At 42.9% G+C, this 15,258-nt stretch overlaps 1 protein-coding gene across 1 annotated transcript in view; it reads right to left on the reverse strand.

The window, feature by feature from the left end:
- Positions 1-2,288: 2,288 nt before the first annotated feature.
- Positions 2,289-15,258, reverse strand: part of nectin3a (nectin cell adhesion molecule 3a) — a 65,550-nt gene continuing 52,580 nt past the window's right edge. The window contains exons 4-7 of the mRNA XM_014163107.2: positions 14,600-14,714; positions 11,447-11,564; positions 11,050-11,201; positions 2,289-5,846 (exon numbers count right to left, since the gene is read on the reverse strand). Of these exons, the coding sequence (XP_014018582.1) occupies positions 5,182-5,846; positions 11,050-11,201; positions 11,447-11,564; positions 14,600-14,714 (1,050 nt within the window). The 3' untranslated portion in view covers positions 2,289-5,181. The remainder of the gene's footprint in view (positions 5,847-11,049; positions 11,202-11,446; positions 11,565-14,599; positions 14,715-15,258) is intronic.

The raw sequence follows: 15,258 nt of genomic DNA on the forward strand, positions 1-15,258 counted from the left end.
ACCGAGTCGCCGTGGAGACACCACTCCACTGCTGATGTAAGGAGAACCTCGTCACCCCGCTATCCCCCTTGTCTGTCGCCTCATTTCTCTCAGAGTTTGAGTGTGTTAATTTGGGACTGTGAGGCTCCTCTTTCCAAACTGGGCAGTATGATCAGATCACGACACCCATCTGACAGACAGCAGAGAGTTGTTTCTCACTCTGCCATGACATAGTATCTCTGCTGTTGGTGTTCTGCAGTCCGCTGTTCTCATTACAGCACACCAACGAGAGCTGGCCCGGCCGGGGATGGCCACGTGACAAAATGTTTGTTGAAACTGCTCAGCACTTTCCCACCGTCTGCAGCATTTCGTTATTTCGTTATTTGTCAGCTTTGGCCTTTGATGTTCTCTCCTTTGTGCTCGGGTCGTGTTCATTAGATAATAATTGTTGGGTTGTTTATTTGAAGGCAGGGGAGGGATAGATGCAGAGACTGGAAGTGGCCTTCTCTCTCTACTCTTATCTAAATGATTGGGAGCCAAATCCAGTCAAAAAGAAAACCTAGAAACCTGGCCTTTGATCTGCGTTCATTATTGGCTACTGGTAAATTTCAAGATATCCTGCAGCATGACAAAATAACACACACCACATCTAAGCAAACAAACAGCCCTTTTTTCTAGCAGCATAGTTGCAATGGACTATTAGATACCACCGCATGGCAAGACTCAAACATTGGGTGGGGTCTACCAAGAATGTTCAAAGTGTTGACTGCTGTTTTATAAGGTAACAAAAGCAAAACACATTTGCCGACAGATTCATTAAGTGTGAAAAAACACAAACCAAGACAGCTGCGGAGATGCAAGAGAGAGAGACAAAGAGCAACTGAAGCCCACCAACAGAGCTATTTACTCCTGCAGCCTGCACAAACAAGCAGATAGTAACAGTGATGAATTAGGCCGGGGTTATCCCAGTTAGGCAACGTGACGGTAATAGAGAGCGGTACCGGGTGTGTTTGGGCCACTGTTGCCAGTCAAGTGATGAAAGCAGAGAAAGGCTGTGGACCAAATGGCTCTTTATTCCATATGTAGTGGGCCCTGGTCAAAAGCAGTGTACTATATAGGGAATAGGGTGCCATTTGGGACACACACCAAGACTGTAAGAGGGAAGATTTCAGCCTGACATGCCAGAGAAGATTAGGGATCTGGTTTCTCTCCTCTCTCTCTCTTTATCACTCTGGCTTCATTGAATAACAGACAATGATACTCTTCATGCCACCTCCAGAAGCAAGTTAACACAGAGGATTAGATACCAACACTTAAAGGAAGAAGAGGCCAAACTGGGGAGTATAGAAATTTATGGGTGATTAAGGGACAAAGGGGCCCTTTTGTGAACATCACGCAGTTTGATAGGATACATTTCTTTTTTCAACTCAAGTTTAACCAGTCATTTAATATGGTAAATAAAAGTGGGATATAAACACATTATACAATTTCCTATTGGTGCAGAGGAAACGCCCGCCTTGAAACATCATGCAATAATGCTTTATTTATACACCAAATCAAGGCCAACAAAAGAATGCGACTCGTCTTGCAGCAATCACTCAAGACCTCATTGGTGACTAATGGGCTTGGAGACAGGTTCATGTCAATAGATACAAGAGGAAAACCTGCTAGGACTGTGGGTGGTCAGCAAACAAACTCAACCACCTATCCCAGTACAGGTGTGATGCATTTGTCCATCACAAAGGCAGCGGGTGGGTCTATTCTCTATGTCAGTGATGGAGAGGGTGCTGACTGGGACAGGAGAGAGGTGATGGGTCAGTAACTGATCACCACAGGTGTGGAGGCTGCTGAGGGTGACAGAGATAGATGGGTTAAGGTCTGAGTGAGTGGAACACCTTTGTCCCTCGTTTTTTTCTTGGCCCATAAAGTGTCATCTGATTGCATTGGAAGAGGTTGAACTGTGTCCCCCAAATGGCACCCTATTCCCTATATAGTGCATTACTTTTGACCTGGGCCCATTGGGCCCTCCACCCTTCTCTTCTGTCCCATAGAGCCCTGGTAAAAAGTAGTGGACTATATAGGGAATAGGGTGCCATTTGGGACACAAAATTCAGCCTCTTCCAATGCAATCAGATGACACTTTATGGGCCAAGAAACAAAAAGATTAGTAGGAAAACAAAACACCTGTTCTTATACCCATAAAGCTTATTTGTTCCTGATATGTGATTTGAGGTGAAATAAGATATTGCAGACTATCACTGCAACAGAGTTATGAATATAAACCTATGGGACAACACAGTTCAGCATGATTCAGATAAGATGCTCATTTATTACAAACACAGAACAATTATCTATCTCTTGTTTCCAATGCGATTTTTGACAAACCAATTAATAGCACAATGGCAACAAAATAATTAGTCAAACTTTTGAGAACTAATATCTTGTAAAATGAAGTGAAAGAGGAAAACTCCCCAGTACTAACAGACTAGTGCTCGTATTTTAAATTACCTTCAAATAATCGAAATGCTCTGTGACAATTTCAGACAAAAAAATTTAAAAAATTGAATAAAGAATAAAAAAAACAGCCAGCATATTTACAAAACAAGAATATTGACTATGATTCTGGCCTGCTTAGTACTAACAAAGTACTACTCATGTAATTTTCCAGTGAAATACAATTTTTAGGTACATTGCAACTTGAGCTGCTACAAGAGCTGCTACAAGAGTCTGTGTGTATAAGGCTAAACAATTCACCTTAAGTCAACTACGCTGGTTTAAAAACAAGTAACAAAATCATAAATATTACAAAGAAAGACATAAGGCACCAACCTTTCTCTCCAGGGGCATTCAGGACTTAAAATCAACACATGAATCAAATATCTTCCCGATCAGGCTGATATCATCACACATAAAAACCATGAACATATATACACACGTATGTACATAAGCAGAAGAATAAACCATAAAGGATTCAAATGAAAGGAAGGCAGTATAGGCACAACAATAACTTAATCTCTTTCCATTGCAAACATGGTCAACTTGAAAACAAAAGCTTTGCCAAAGAAAAAAAATAGAAAAAAAGAATTTCAGTAAACATTCAATCACTTTCTTCTACTCCAAATGAAATTACATGTCAAAGACCAGCCTGTATTTGAACAAATGTTCAAAACAGGGAGTAAGACCAAGCTAACCTCATATTGTGTGTACAGACAGACAGTAAAAGACATGAGAATGTATCCCTGCATTGTATCTAGCCTACGTGCCCACAACCTCTGGGTGGATGTCTGAGCAGTAGCTAAGCTAAGAAAAGTTTTCAGAGGGGCTTTGTCCATTTTAGTCAGGCTTACGCTGGAAGCCTTGAATCAAACAGATAAAAAAACATGCGTGTGCTTGCATACACAGATGCTCTACACATCACTGAGGTCAAACATTCGCAATGTTCATCCAGGGAAGAGAAGTTAATTAAAAAGCTAAAACTTTGAGGTGGGCTTTGAACATGGCAGGGTTGGAGTGGTCTAGGCAGTAGGCAGCATGTGGAGTGTGTGTGTGTGATATGCAAGTGTTTAATAAACCACCAAAGGGTTGGGAGCAAAAAAGAATAAGGATCAAATTAAAAAGAGTTTGCCCTCAATCTGCTAAACCCCACAAGGAGAAACAAAGCAACCTCAGGCAAAAACCAAGCCCCACCAAGCCCCATCTGGAAATGCCACTGGGAGATTACCACCTCTTTAACCCCCTCCTCAAACAGTCAGTGTATACATAAATGCTCCCCTCCCCCCGACCCGTTGACTGAAGAGATCGCTTTCCTTTAATAGCAAGGCTTTACAGAGCGCACTTTGATCCTTTAGTTTCTCAGGTAGAATGAAGCAGCCGGCTGAGAAGGAACAGGAAATGCTAGGTCAATACAAGCTAATGGAGATGAGACCACTGGTGATGTCAACCCTTTAGTAGCTTTAACATCATGGTCAGTGTCCCATATAGCACCATATTCCCTATATAGTGCACTACTTATGACTAGGGCTCATAGGGCTCTGTTCAAAAGTACTGCAGTACATAAGGAATAGGGTGTCATTTGGGACACCGACCATGTCATGGTGCCTGGTTGTGTACTGGAAAAAATCCATCACAGATCACACTGACACATACTGTACCAGGTTCCACTTCTATCAGCTAAAAACAAGAAGAAGCGGTCACCAACACTGGACAATTGAGGAGTAGAAAAACATTGCCTGGTCCGATGAATCCCGGGTTCCTATTGCGTCATGCTGATAGCGGAGTCAGGACTAGATAGCTGTACCTAATAAACTGGCCACTGAGTGTATAGGGAATAGGGTGCCAGTTGGGACACAAGGCTAAAGAACATGTCCAATAAACCTTTCTAAATAGATGCAAAGCTTGAGATTTGTTCCTCCGATATGCCTAATGGAGTCCTATCACATCTCATAGTCCTGACAATATCACTGTACATCCTGCTCACATCAACATGTGGATATGTTCTATCGTCATCTAGAACCGTAAACTTGTCAAATTGTCATATTGTTGAATCCTTTTCCCTTTCACATAACAGTGTCAGCACTCAAATATAACAATCTGATTTAGGTGTTCTCAACAGCAAGAAGCAACCAGAATTGTACCTTTATGAAAAAGTCATATGATTACAGGCAAGCAATAAAGTGTACATTTTGGGGGAAATGTCATTGAATATGAGGGGTTTGAATTGATGCAACATAGTTCAGAATGTTAAAAAGGGACCGAAATATTTCACTAATGAGGGCTAAAATGCCAGACTCATGAGTCATGACGGAAGACAGGTGTTTACATACATAAAAGCAGAAAGACACAATGTGAACCGCTCACATCTGTTGAAACAACCTACTACAGAGAAACCCTTGCCAAATGAACCCTAGTTCTAAAGTTAAGCCGATAATGACAGCAGATTACTGCCATTCTCAGCCTGCAATCATCTGTTGAGATGCCACGACGTTATAACACACTCCATATGGAAGTCATATAGAAGTCCTTAGGGTCAGTGGTTAGAGTCAGAGCACAAAAATGAACCGGGAATGTTCATTCTTGTCTAGAAGAGTCTGTTTATTGAATTGATATAAATTCTCTATAATATATCTATTTCAACGCTTGTTAAATTATTGTCTCACCAAGTCATTTTGAGCCAAAAGGGATTTTCCAGCTCCCCTGGAGCTCTCAGACATACCACTCCCTGCGTGAGATCACAGACCCATCCATGTGGGACACATATTCGCTGTCTGTGCCGTTGTCATAGCAGTCCTCCGGCAGGTAGGGAGAGCCGTTGGTCACTGTGGGGGTGTGAACGGGCAGCCCTCTGGGGTGGTGGATGGTGTTTTGGTTCTCAGCAGGGAAGTAGCTGCCCTCCCGGAGGCCCCTGTGGCCGTCGCCCCAGTCCTCCCTGTCCTGGATGTCGTTGGGGTAAATTATGTCCCCTCCCAGTCCCGGCTTGGGTTTCAGCTCCTGGCTGTCCTTGTAGGTAGAGTTGTGCCCGTCCCCGTAGACCTCCTGCAGCTCGTGGGGCTGGAGCACGTCCAGCTGGGACTCCTTCTGCATGTCGGAGGGGCCCAGGTACTGCTTGGTGTAGTAGTCCCCCCTGAAGGTCCTCCGCTGGCGCATGAAGCAGGCTCCGCCCAGGATCAGCAGCAGCACCAGGAACAGGACCCCACCCACAGCCCCGCCCACTATGGTACCCAGGCTGCTGTCTGACAGGGAGGCCAGAGTGGGTGAGGTGGAGTGGCCGCTCGCTCCTCGACGCTTGTTGGGGGCCGTGCTGGTGTCACTAGTGTCCAGGAAGAGGGGAGTAGAGGTTGTGGGGACTGGTGCTGTGGTGGGGGGAGGATCTGATGGATGGATAGAGGATGGGTGTGTGAGAGAGAGAGAGAGAGAGAGAGAGAGGGGGGGGCAGAGATGAGGGTTTATGGAGGGAGGGAATGGCATGACAGAGAAGAAAAAAACAATGTCAGTTAATGTCTTTAGTATGAATCTGATTGGTGACACAGTATAATCATTGAATACAGAACAAATAGAATACACAAATGTTTATATCCTGTAAAAATAACATTTAGAAAATGATAGTTGACAAAAAAGCTTTAGTCTTAATTGAAATTCTAACACGGAACCCAAACCGGCTGTGCGCGTGCGCCATCATGCATAAATGTATTTTGTCCCCCCACACCAAACGCGATCATGAGAGATGGGAATAACTAATCTCACACACACACACACACACACACACACACACACACACACACACACACACACACACACACACACACACACACACACACACACACACAAACCATGGTCTGACCCTCTTAAATCTCCCTTTTCTCTTGACTTTCTACCAGAGCCTCTCACTCCTTTACAGAGCCTTTGGTATTTGTCCAGACACTTTACTTATTTAATTCATATTCTAATTCATATTCTCATATTCTCTTTAAAAACAACAGTGTTACAGTATTGCAAAATAAATGTAGAAATCTATATTATTCAATTATTGCACCCACACTGCTCGCTTGCGCCAACGAACATCTGCGTTGCCAAGGGCTAAAATAGGAGTCAGTTCTATTTCTGACGCAGATCGCGCTGCAAGTCCTGCCTCTCCCATCTCCTCATTGGTTTATAGAAGCAGGTACCCACGTGTCATTTCCTCATTGGTTATACTCACGTGGGTGACTGAAAGACGAATGAGGTCAGTGGCGGTAATGCACCTAATTTATGAAAGATGCCAATCGCAATATAAAGTCAAGAGAAGAAAAGGCCTGAAAGGAGGAGAGATGACTAGAAACGATTCGGTTGACTGTTTTATGTGTGGATTAATTGGTGGAGTAAAGGACCTTGTGCATTTCAGGTAAAATAACAACTCAATGTTTATATCCCAGGACAAATTAGCTAGCAACAGTAAGCTAGCTAAATAGGACAAATTAGCTAGCAAGTGCAAGCTAGCTAACTAAAATTGCCATAAATGTTTAACCTCTCTAGGGTAGGGGGCAGTATTTGCACGGCCGGATAAAAAACGTACCCGATTTAATCTGGTTATTACTACTGCCCAGAAACTAGAATATGCATATAATTTTAGCATATAAAGTTTGAATATGCATATAAAGTTTGATTTGGATAGAAAACACCCTAAAGTTTCTAAAACTGTTTGAATGGTGTCTGTGAGTATAACAGAACTCATATGGCAGGCAAAAACCTGAGAAGATTCCAAACAGGAAGTGCCCTCTCTGACCATTTCTTGGCCTTCTACACTCTCTTTATTGAAAACTGAGGATCTCTGCTGTAACGTGACACTTCCTATGGCTCCCATAGGCTCTCAGAGGGCACCAGAACGTTGAATGATGACTTTGCAGGCCATGGCTGAAAAACAGTAGCGCATTTGGTAAGTGGTCGATCTGAGAACAATGAGACGGGGGCGCGCGTGCACGTGAAGAGTCCATTTTAGATTTTTAGTCTTTGAACGAAAACAGGGTTTCCCGGTCGGAATATTATCGCTTTTTTTACGAGAAAAATCGCATAAAAATTGATTTTAAACAGCGGTTGACATGCTTCGAAGTACGGTAATGGAATATTTAGAATTGTTTTGTCACGATACGCGCCGGGTGCGTCACCCTTCGTTACCCTTTGGATAGTGTCTTGAACGCACGAAGAAAACAGAGGATATTTGAACATAACTATGGATTATGTTGAACCAAACCAACATTTGTTATTGAAGTAGAAGTCCTGGGAGTGCATTCTGACGAAGAACAGCAAAGGTAATCACATTTTTCTTATAGTAAATCTGAGTTTGGTGAGTGCCAAACTTGGTGGGTGTCAAAATAGCTAGCCCGTGATGGCAAGCTATCTACTCAGAATATTGCAAAATGTGCTTTTGCCGAAAAGCTATTTTAAAATCGGACATAGCGATTGCATAAAATGAGTTCTGTATCTATAATTCTTTAAATAATTGTTATGTTTTTTTGTGAACGTTTATCGTGAGTAATTTAGTAAATTCACCGGAAGTTTGCGGTGGGTATGCTAGTTCTGAACGTCACATGCTAATGTAAAAAGCTGGTTTTTGATATAAATATGAACTTGATTGAACAAAACATGCATGTATTGTATAACATAATGTCCTAGGAGTGTCATCTGATGAAGATCATCAAAGGTTAGTGCTGCATTTAGCTGTGGTTTTGTTTTTTTGTGACATTATATGCTAGCTTGAAAAATGGGTGTCTGATTATTTCTGGCTGGGTACTCTGCTGACATAATCTAATGTTTTGTTTTCGTTGTAAAGCCTTTTTGAAATCGGACAGTGTGGTTAGATTAACGAGAGTCTTGTCTTTAAAATGGTGTAAAATAGTCATATGTTTGAGAAATTGAAGTAATAGCATTTCTAAGGTATTTGAATATCGCGCCACGGGATTCCACTGGCTGTTGAGTAGGTGGGACGATTTCGTCCCACATACTCTAGAGAGGTTAATGCTTTTCGACCTGTCCCCAAATTAATATAATTGGTTCAGAGTTAGTTTTGATATTTTAACCTGCGTGTCGTGATCGCTTTGGTGTGGGGGGACAAAATAAATGTTCACGATGGCGCACACTTGCAGCCAGTTTGGGTTCCGTGTAACACGGTGCTTTTCCCTGTTCTTCACATTGGCTTCAGACTTTACCGTAATTTCCGGACTATAAGCCGCAACGTTTTTCCTACGCCTTGAACCTCGCGGCTTAAACAATGACGAGGCTAATATATGATTTTTTTTTTTTTTTAAACACATTCTGTGACGTGCTCAGTTTTTTGGCGGCATGAAGCTTTCATTAGACCAATGAAATTGCCGACCGGGTAAAGGTCAAACAACTTTTTTATTTACTGTTTAGATTAAATCGAGCGCTCTCAAACTTCCCATCATTCTGATTACGGTAGTCATTTTGTCACCCTCATCATGGCAAAGACACGGAGAAATGCATATGATGCAGCTTTCAAGTTGAAGGCGATTGATCTGGCTGTTGGAAAAGGAAATAGAGCTGCTGCACGGGAGCTTGGTCTTAATGAGTCGATGATAAGACGTTGGAAACAGCAGCGTGAGGAATTGACTCACTGCAAAAAGACAACTAAAGCTTCCTGCTAATTTTTTGTTGTTGTTGTTACAAGCCGTGTTTCGTTAAAGCCTATTTATTTTTGTTACAAGCCGTGTTTCGTTAAAGCCTATTTATTTTTGTTACAAGCCGTGTTTCGTTAATGCCTATTTATTTTTGTTACAAGCCGTGTTTCGTTAAAGCCTGTGTAAAGTTCATTTGTTTCAATGTACCGGTAGGCACCGGCGGCTTATAGACATGTGTGGCTTATTTATGTTCAAAATTTAAAAAAAAAATTAATTCAGTGGGTGCGGCTTATATTCAGATGCGCTCAATAGTCCGGAAATTACGGTAAGTGGTTGTCACACGTATTTTTACGGGTCCAATCAATAGTATGTTGACAGAATTTGCAAAACAGCTTATCGCCTGACTCATAATAGTCCATTGGGTATTGCTCTGCTCTGAATTTAGGGGTTAGGGTCGAGTTTTTTTGATGAATTGGCGCCTCTTCGACATGTTTCTCAAAGTGACAGCCAAGTTGTGAGGCAACGTAAGGTTCCACACACGATCGACCCCCCCCCCCCTAAAACACCCCAATCGAATACGGAATTATTTCTCTAGGCCTACTCGTCTGTAATTTTACAATTATGAAATCATTTAGGTTACTACAATAATCAGCCAAATTATGGAAAATTCTGCAATATTCCAAGTTTTACAGTTGATTTCATTTTTATTACCAAATTCCGTGATTCCGTCCGCATTTTCCTGATCGCGAAATCATAGGGCCCTACAGTTTGAGCGTTTGTTGCAGCTCGTTCCAGTCGATGGCTGCAGCAAACTGAAAAGAGGAGCGACCCATGGATGTGTGTGTTTTGGAGATCTATAACAGAATGTGACTGGCGTGTGTTATTTGTGGAGGATGTGGGCTGCAGTAGATATCTCAGATAGGGGGAAGTGAGGCCTAAGAGGGTTTTATAAATAAGCATCAACCAGTGGGTCTTGCGACAGGTATACAGAGATGACCAGTTTACAGAGGAGTATAGAGTGCAGTGATGTGTCCTATAAGGATCATTGGTGGCAAATCTGATTGCCAAATGGTGAAGAACATCTAGCCGCTCGAGAGCACCCTTACCTGCCAATCTATTAATTATGTCTCCGTAATCTAGCATGGGTAGGATGGTCATCTGAATCAGGGTTAGTTTGGCAGCTGGGGTGAAAGAGGAACGATTATGATAGAGGAAACCAAGTCTAGATTTAACTTTAGCCTGCAGCTTTCATATGTGCTGAGAGGAGAGAGGAGGGAGACGAGAGGAGGGAGGGAGAGGAGGGAGACGAGAGGAGGGAGGGAGCGGGGATGAGGAAGCTGCTGGCTGTGTGTTCTACAAGCAGTGCTCGCTTGCATCAGAACAGCCTGGTACTGTAGCCAAGTGAGGCCAAATTTAGAAAAACAATGTTTATAGAGCTTTTGGGGGGGGTCCTCTGTCTGTTTTGCGAGTCAGTCATTAATTAATGTGTATTCAATTAAAGTAAATATCATTAGTCATCTCTTGATGAGTGAACGGAAACAACATGCAGCTCTTACAGCAGAGCATGGAGCACACATCCCCTTTTACAGGGAGGGAACATACTGTCTGTTACTGTATCTGTGTGTTATTCATCGTGTCCAACCCTGAAAAATTACCTTGGACAACAAACAATAGAAACAAAAAAGGGCAAATTGCTGCACATGGTGCTCCCATTGACAAGTAGGCATATTGTTGCATATTAGTGCATACTGTGTTCCTAAAAACAAACAGGGTGAAACACTCACTCTCTTATCACAGATATTTAATGTTGCCAAAACCACAACAATTTGAACCTTTGGTGCCGATACTGTGTGTTTATGTTGCTCTTTTCTCCTCTGGTGTCTGGAATGTGTGCAAATGGAGATAGGCCCTGTTTTATCTCATGGTGGGCCTGAAGGGTTTAACCAAGGCCATACTTTCTCACCTTGTATCCAGACATGAACGTCCTGACCGCGTGGACCGATGTCATTGGACACCTCACACCTGTACAGTCCAGAGTCATTTCTCTCCAGAGGACGAGTGAAAGTAAAAGTGTTGTTCACTATATCCACACCGTCAGGCATCGGCCCATCCAACCTGTTAAGAAAGGAGATCATATATAAACACAGGGATACAAACATTGCTGGATATTACTAGCCAGCAATGATCACAGTAGTGGTACATCCGAAATGGCACCCTATTCTCATTATAGTGCACTACTATGTGCCCTCGTCAAAAGTAGCAAACTACATAGGGAATGGGGTACTATTTGTGACAGGGCCAGTGTATGGCATGTTGTGGGGTGTAGTGGGTGGGTAAGCTGTTAGCTAGAGGACCCTGACCTGGTCCAGGAGAAGTGGTGGGCAGGTGGGTTGGCTTTGGCTCCACAGTCCAGCTTCACATTGTCCTGACCAACAAACCAGTTCTGGTCATATCCCACCACCGTCACCTCAGGAGCAACTGGAAAAGAAGCACAATCTTATTATAATTATTATTTATTATTATAATTATTATTTGTTACTTAGCTACTTTGTAATAAAGTAGACTAGGGTACATACCATGTAGGCCTATTGTATAAGATACACTATGATCAGGATCCTTTAATAACACAACTGACCAAGAATATTTGTTCTATACAAAACAAGAGATTCATAAAAAAAAATAAAAAAAATGCCCTAGTGTGCATTGTACACAATGGCCAATGTGCCCCCTTGTAGTACAGCGATGACAAATTAGCTTTCGCCCCAGGGGGAAAAACGAACAATAAAGAGCAAAACAACTGATAATCAAAATGAAAAAGCAGAGGCAAAGGATTCTACAGCACAGGGGTTTTGTTGGATGTGTGAAGCCTAGAAAGCAGAGAGAGAGAGAGAGAGAGAGAGAGAGAGAGAGAGAGAGAGAGAGAGAGAGGCTACATCAGACAGGTCAGAGTGGGGAGATGTAGGGGTAATAATCAATCCACTCTCTCCAGCAGCTCCCCACCAGAAACAAACAGAACAGAGAGAAGCCTACCAGAGGTATTACAGATGCCAGATGTACTGTAATAAATGTAGTAAACAATGACTCTGGTATCCAATTTCCCCCTTTTGACTTCTCTGAAGAGTGAGCAGGCAGAAACGTATTACAGTACAAAGCCGGGCAGGGAACAAGACGTTATGAATGCGTCATGTTGACCTTTGCACTTTGTTTGTGGAGAAATTGTGCTTCTATGGCACTTAAAATCCCCTGCCTCTGCATTTGACATGATTTATTGAGTTCCAAAGCCTTTCTCTTCCTGTATTAACCTCGCCTTTCTGCATCTCCACCCTTCTGCCCCCCCACCTCTCTTCCCCCTGCTGCTGCTGAGGCTTGATCAATATTTCATAAAACGCCTTCATTAACCTGCACTCACATAGTCCAAACAGATACTAGACACTATTCATCAGTTCAGGTTGCCAAGGAAGCATGCATCAATGATTATAAAATTAAGATGACTCTTTAATGGCCCTTTTATGAGGAAGAGGGAAGATGGGGAGTCGGTCCGGTCTCTGAGCATACTGCACTGTAAAACAGGCTATCGACATGACAGGTTATAGATCAGATACAGACAGCAGCCCTTCACTGATACATGTGGCAGTTGTCTAAATCTTTATGTTGTCAGAGAGCGCATGCTGAAACATGAGCAGCAGCTGTCTCTGAGACAAGACAAATCATCTACCATAAAGCCCACCTATCAGCACAGCAACCCCTCTCAAACAGAACACAAAGATAGGGAGCTACCCCTCTACTTGTCATAGTGGCACACAGCTCTCTCTATATACAGTGCATTCAGAAAGAATTCAGACCCCTTGACTTTTTCCACATTTTGATACGTTACAGCCTTATTCTAAAATTTATTAAATCGTTTTCCCCCCTCATCAACACACAATACCCCATAATGACAAGGGAAAAACACGTTCAGACATTTTTTCAAATGTATATAAAAAAATAACACATTTACTTAAGCACCTTTGGCGGCGATTACAGACTCGCGTCTTCTTGGGTATGACGCTACAAGCTTGGCACACCTGTATTTGGGGAGTTTCTCCCATTCTTCTCTGCAGATCCTCTCAAGCTTTGTCAGGATGGATGGGGAGTGTCGCTGCACAGCTATTTTCAGGTCTCTTCAAAGATGTTAGATCGGGTTCAAGTCCGGGCTCTGGCTGGGCCACTCAAGGACATTCAGATGCTTTTCCCGAAGCCACTCCTGCGTTGTCTTGGCTGTGTGCTTAGGTTTGTTGTCCTGTTGGAAGGTGAACCTTCGCCACAGTCTGAGGTCCTGGAGCAGGTTTTCATCAAAGATCTCTCTGTACTTTACTCTGTTCATCTTTTCCTCTATCCTGACCAATCTCCCAGTCCCTGCCGTTGAAAAACATCCCTACAGCATGATGCTGCCACCACCATCCTTCACATTAGGGATGGTGCCAGGTTTCCTCCAGACATGACGCTTGGCATTCAGGCCAAAGAGTTCAACCCTGGTTTCAACAGACCAGAGAATCTTGTTTCTTATGGTCTGAGTCCTTTAGGCGCCTTTTGGCAAACTCCAAGCTGGCTGTCATGTGCCTTTTACTGAGCAGCGCCTTTCATCTGGCCACTCTACCATAAAGGCCTGATTAGTGGAGTGCTGAAGAGATGGTTGTCCTTCTGGAAGGTTCTCCCATCTCCACAGAGGAACTATGGAGATCTGTCAGAGTGACCATTGGGTTCTTGGTCACATCCCTGACCAAGGCCCTTCTCCCCCGATTGCTCAGTTTGGCCAGGCAGCCAGCACTAAGAAGAGTCTTGGTGGTTCCAAACTTCATCCATTTAAGAATGATGGAGGCCACTGTCTTCTTTGGGACCTTCAACGCTGCAGAAATGTTTTGGTATCCTACCCCAGATCTGTGCCTCGACACAATCTTGTCTCGGGGCTCTACAGACAATTCCTTCGACCTCATGGCTTGGTTTTTGCTCAGACATGCACTATGAACTGTAGGACCTTATATAGACAGATGTGTGCCTTTCCAAATCATGTCCAGTCAATTGAACTTACCACAGGTGAACTCCAATTAAGTTGTAGAAACATCTCAAGGATGATCAATGGAAACAAGATGCACCTGAGCTCACTTTCGAGTCTCATTGCAAAGGGTCTGATAATACTTATGTAAATATGATAATACATTTGCTAAAATGTCTAAAAACATGTTTTCGTTTTGTCATTATGGGGTATTGTATGTAGATTGATGAGGGACATTTTTTATTTAATCAATTTTAGAATAAGGCTGTAATGGTAACAAAATGTGGAAAAATTCAAGGGGTCTGAATACTTTCCGAATGCACTGTACTAATCACGTAAAAGGTGATCTAATTGTTCCATTTCAGTGACCCTACATCTCTGCTGTCCTGTCCGCCTGGTCCCCCCAAACACCGTCATTGTAAATACAAATTTGATCTCAACTGACTTGCCTAGTTACATAAAAGAAATGTAAAACACTCACACTGCACATTGAGCACATAGGGTATCCTGAACTCAGTCTGCAGGGCTGGGTGGCGCACCACGCAGGTGAGCGTGTGGCCCTGGGAGTGTCTCCGTGGCTCCAACACATAGCGCACCTGGGTGGTGGAGGCGACATGTTGTTAGACGTGTAAATATTTAAGCATGTTTAAAGAGTGTTTGTGTGAGCTTTGCATGCCTTTTTCATGATCTATATACAGTACCAGTCAAAAGTTTGGACACACTTACTCATTCAAGGGTTTTTCTTTATTTTCACTATTTTCTACATTGTAGAATAATAGTGAAGACGTCAAAACTATGAAATAACACATATGGAATCATGTAGTAACCAAAACAATGTTAAACAAATCAAAATATATTTTAGATTTTAGATTCTTCAAAGTAGCCACCCTTTGCACACTCTTGGTATTCTCTCAACCAGCTTTACCTGGAACGCTTTTCCAACAGTCTTGAAGGAGTTCCCACATATGCTGAGCACTTGTCTGCTTTTCCTTCATTATGCGGTCCAACTCATCCCAAACCATCTTAATCGGGTTGAGGTCGGGTGATTGTGAAGGCCAGGTCATCTGATGCAGCACTGCATCACTGTCCTTCTTGGTCAAATAGCCCTTACACAGCCTGGAGGTGTGTTTTGGGTCATTG

Source organism: Salmo salar, chromosome ssa20 (assembly GCF_905237065.1).
Source record: "Salmo salar chromosome ssa20, Ssal_v3.1, whole genome shotgun sequence".
Classification (NCBI taxonomy): Eukaryota; Metazoa; Chordata; class Actinopteri; order Salmoniformes; family Salmonidae; genus Salmo; species Salmo salar.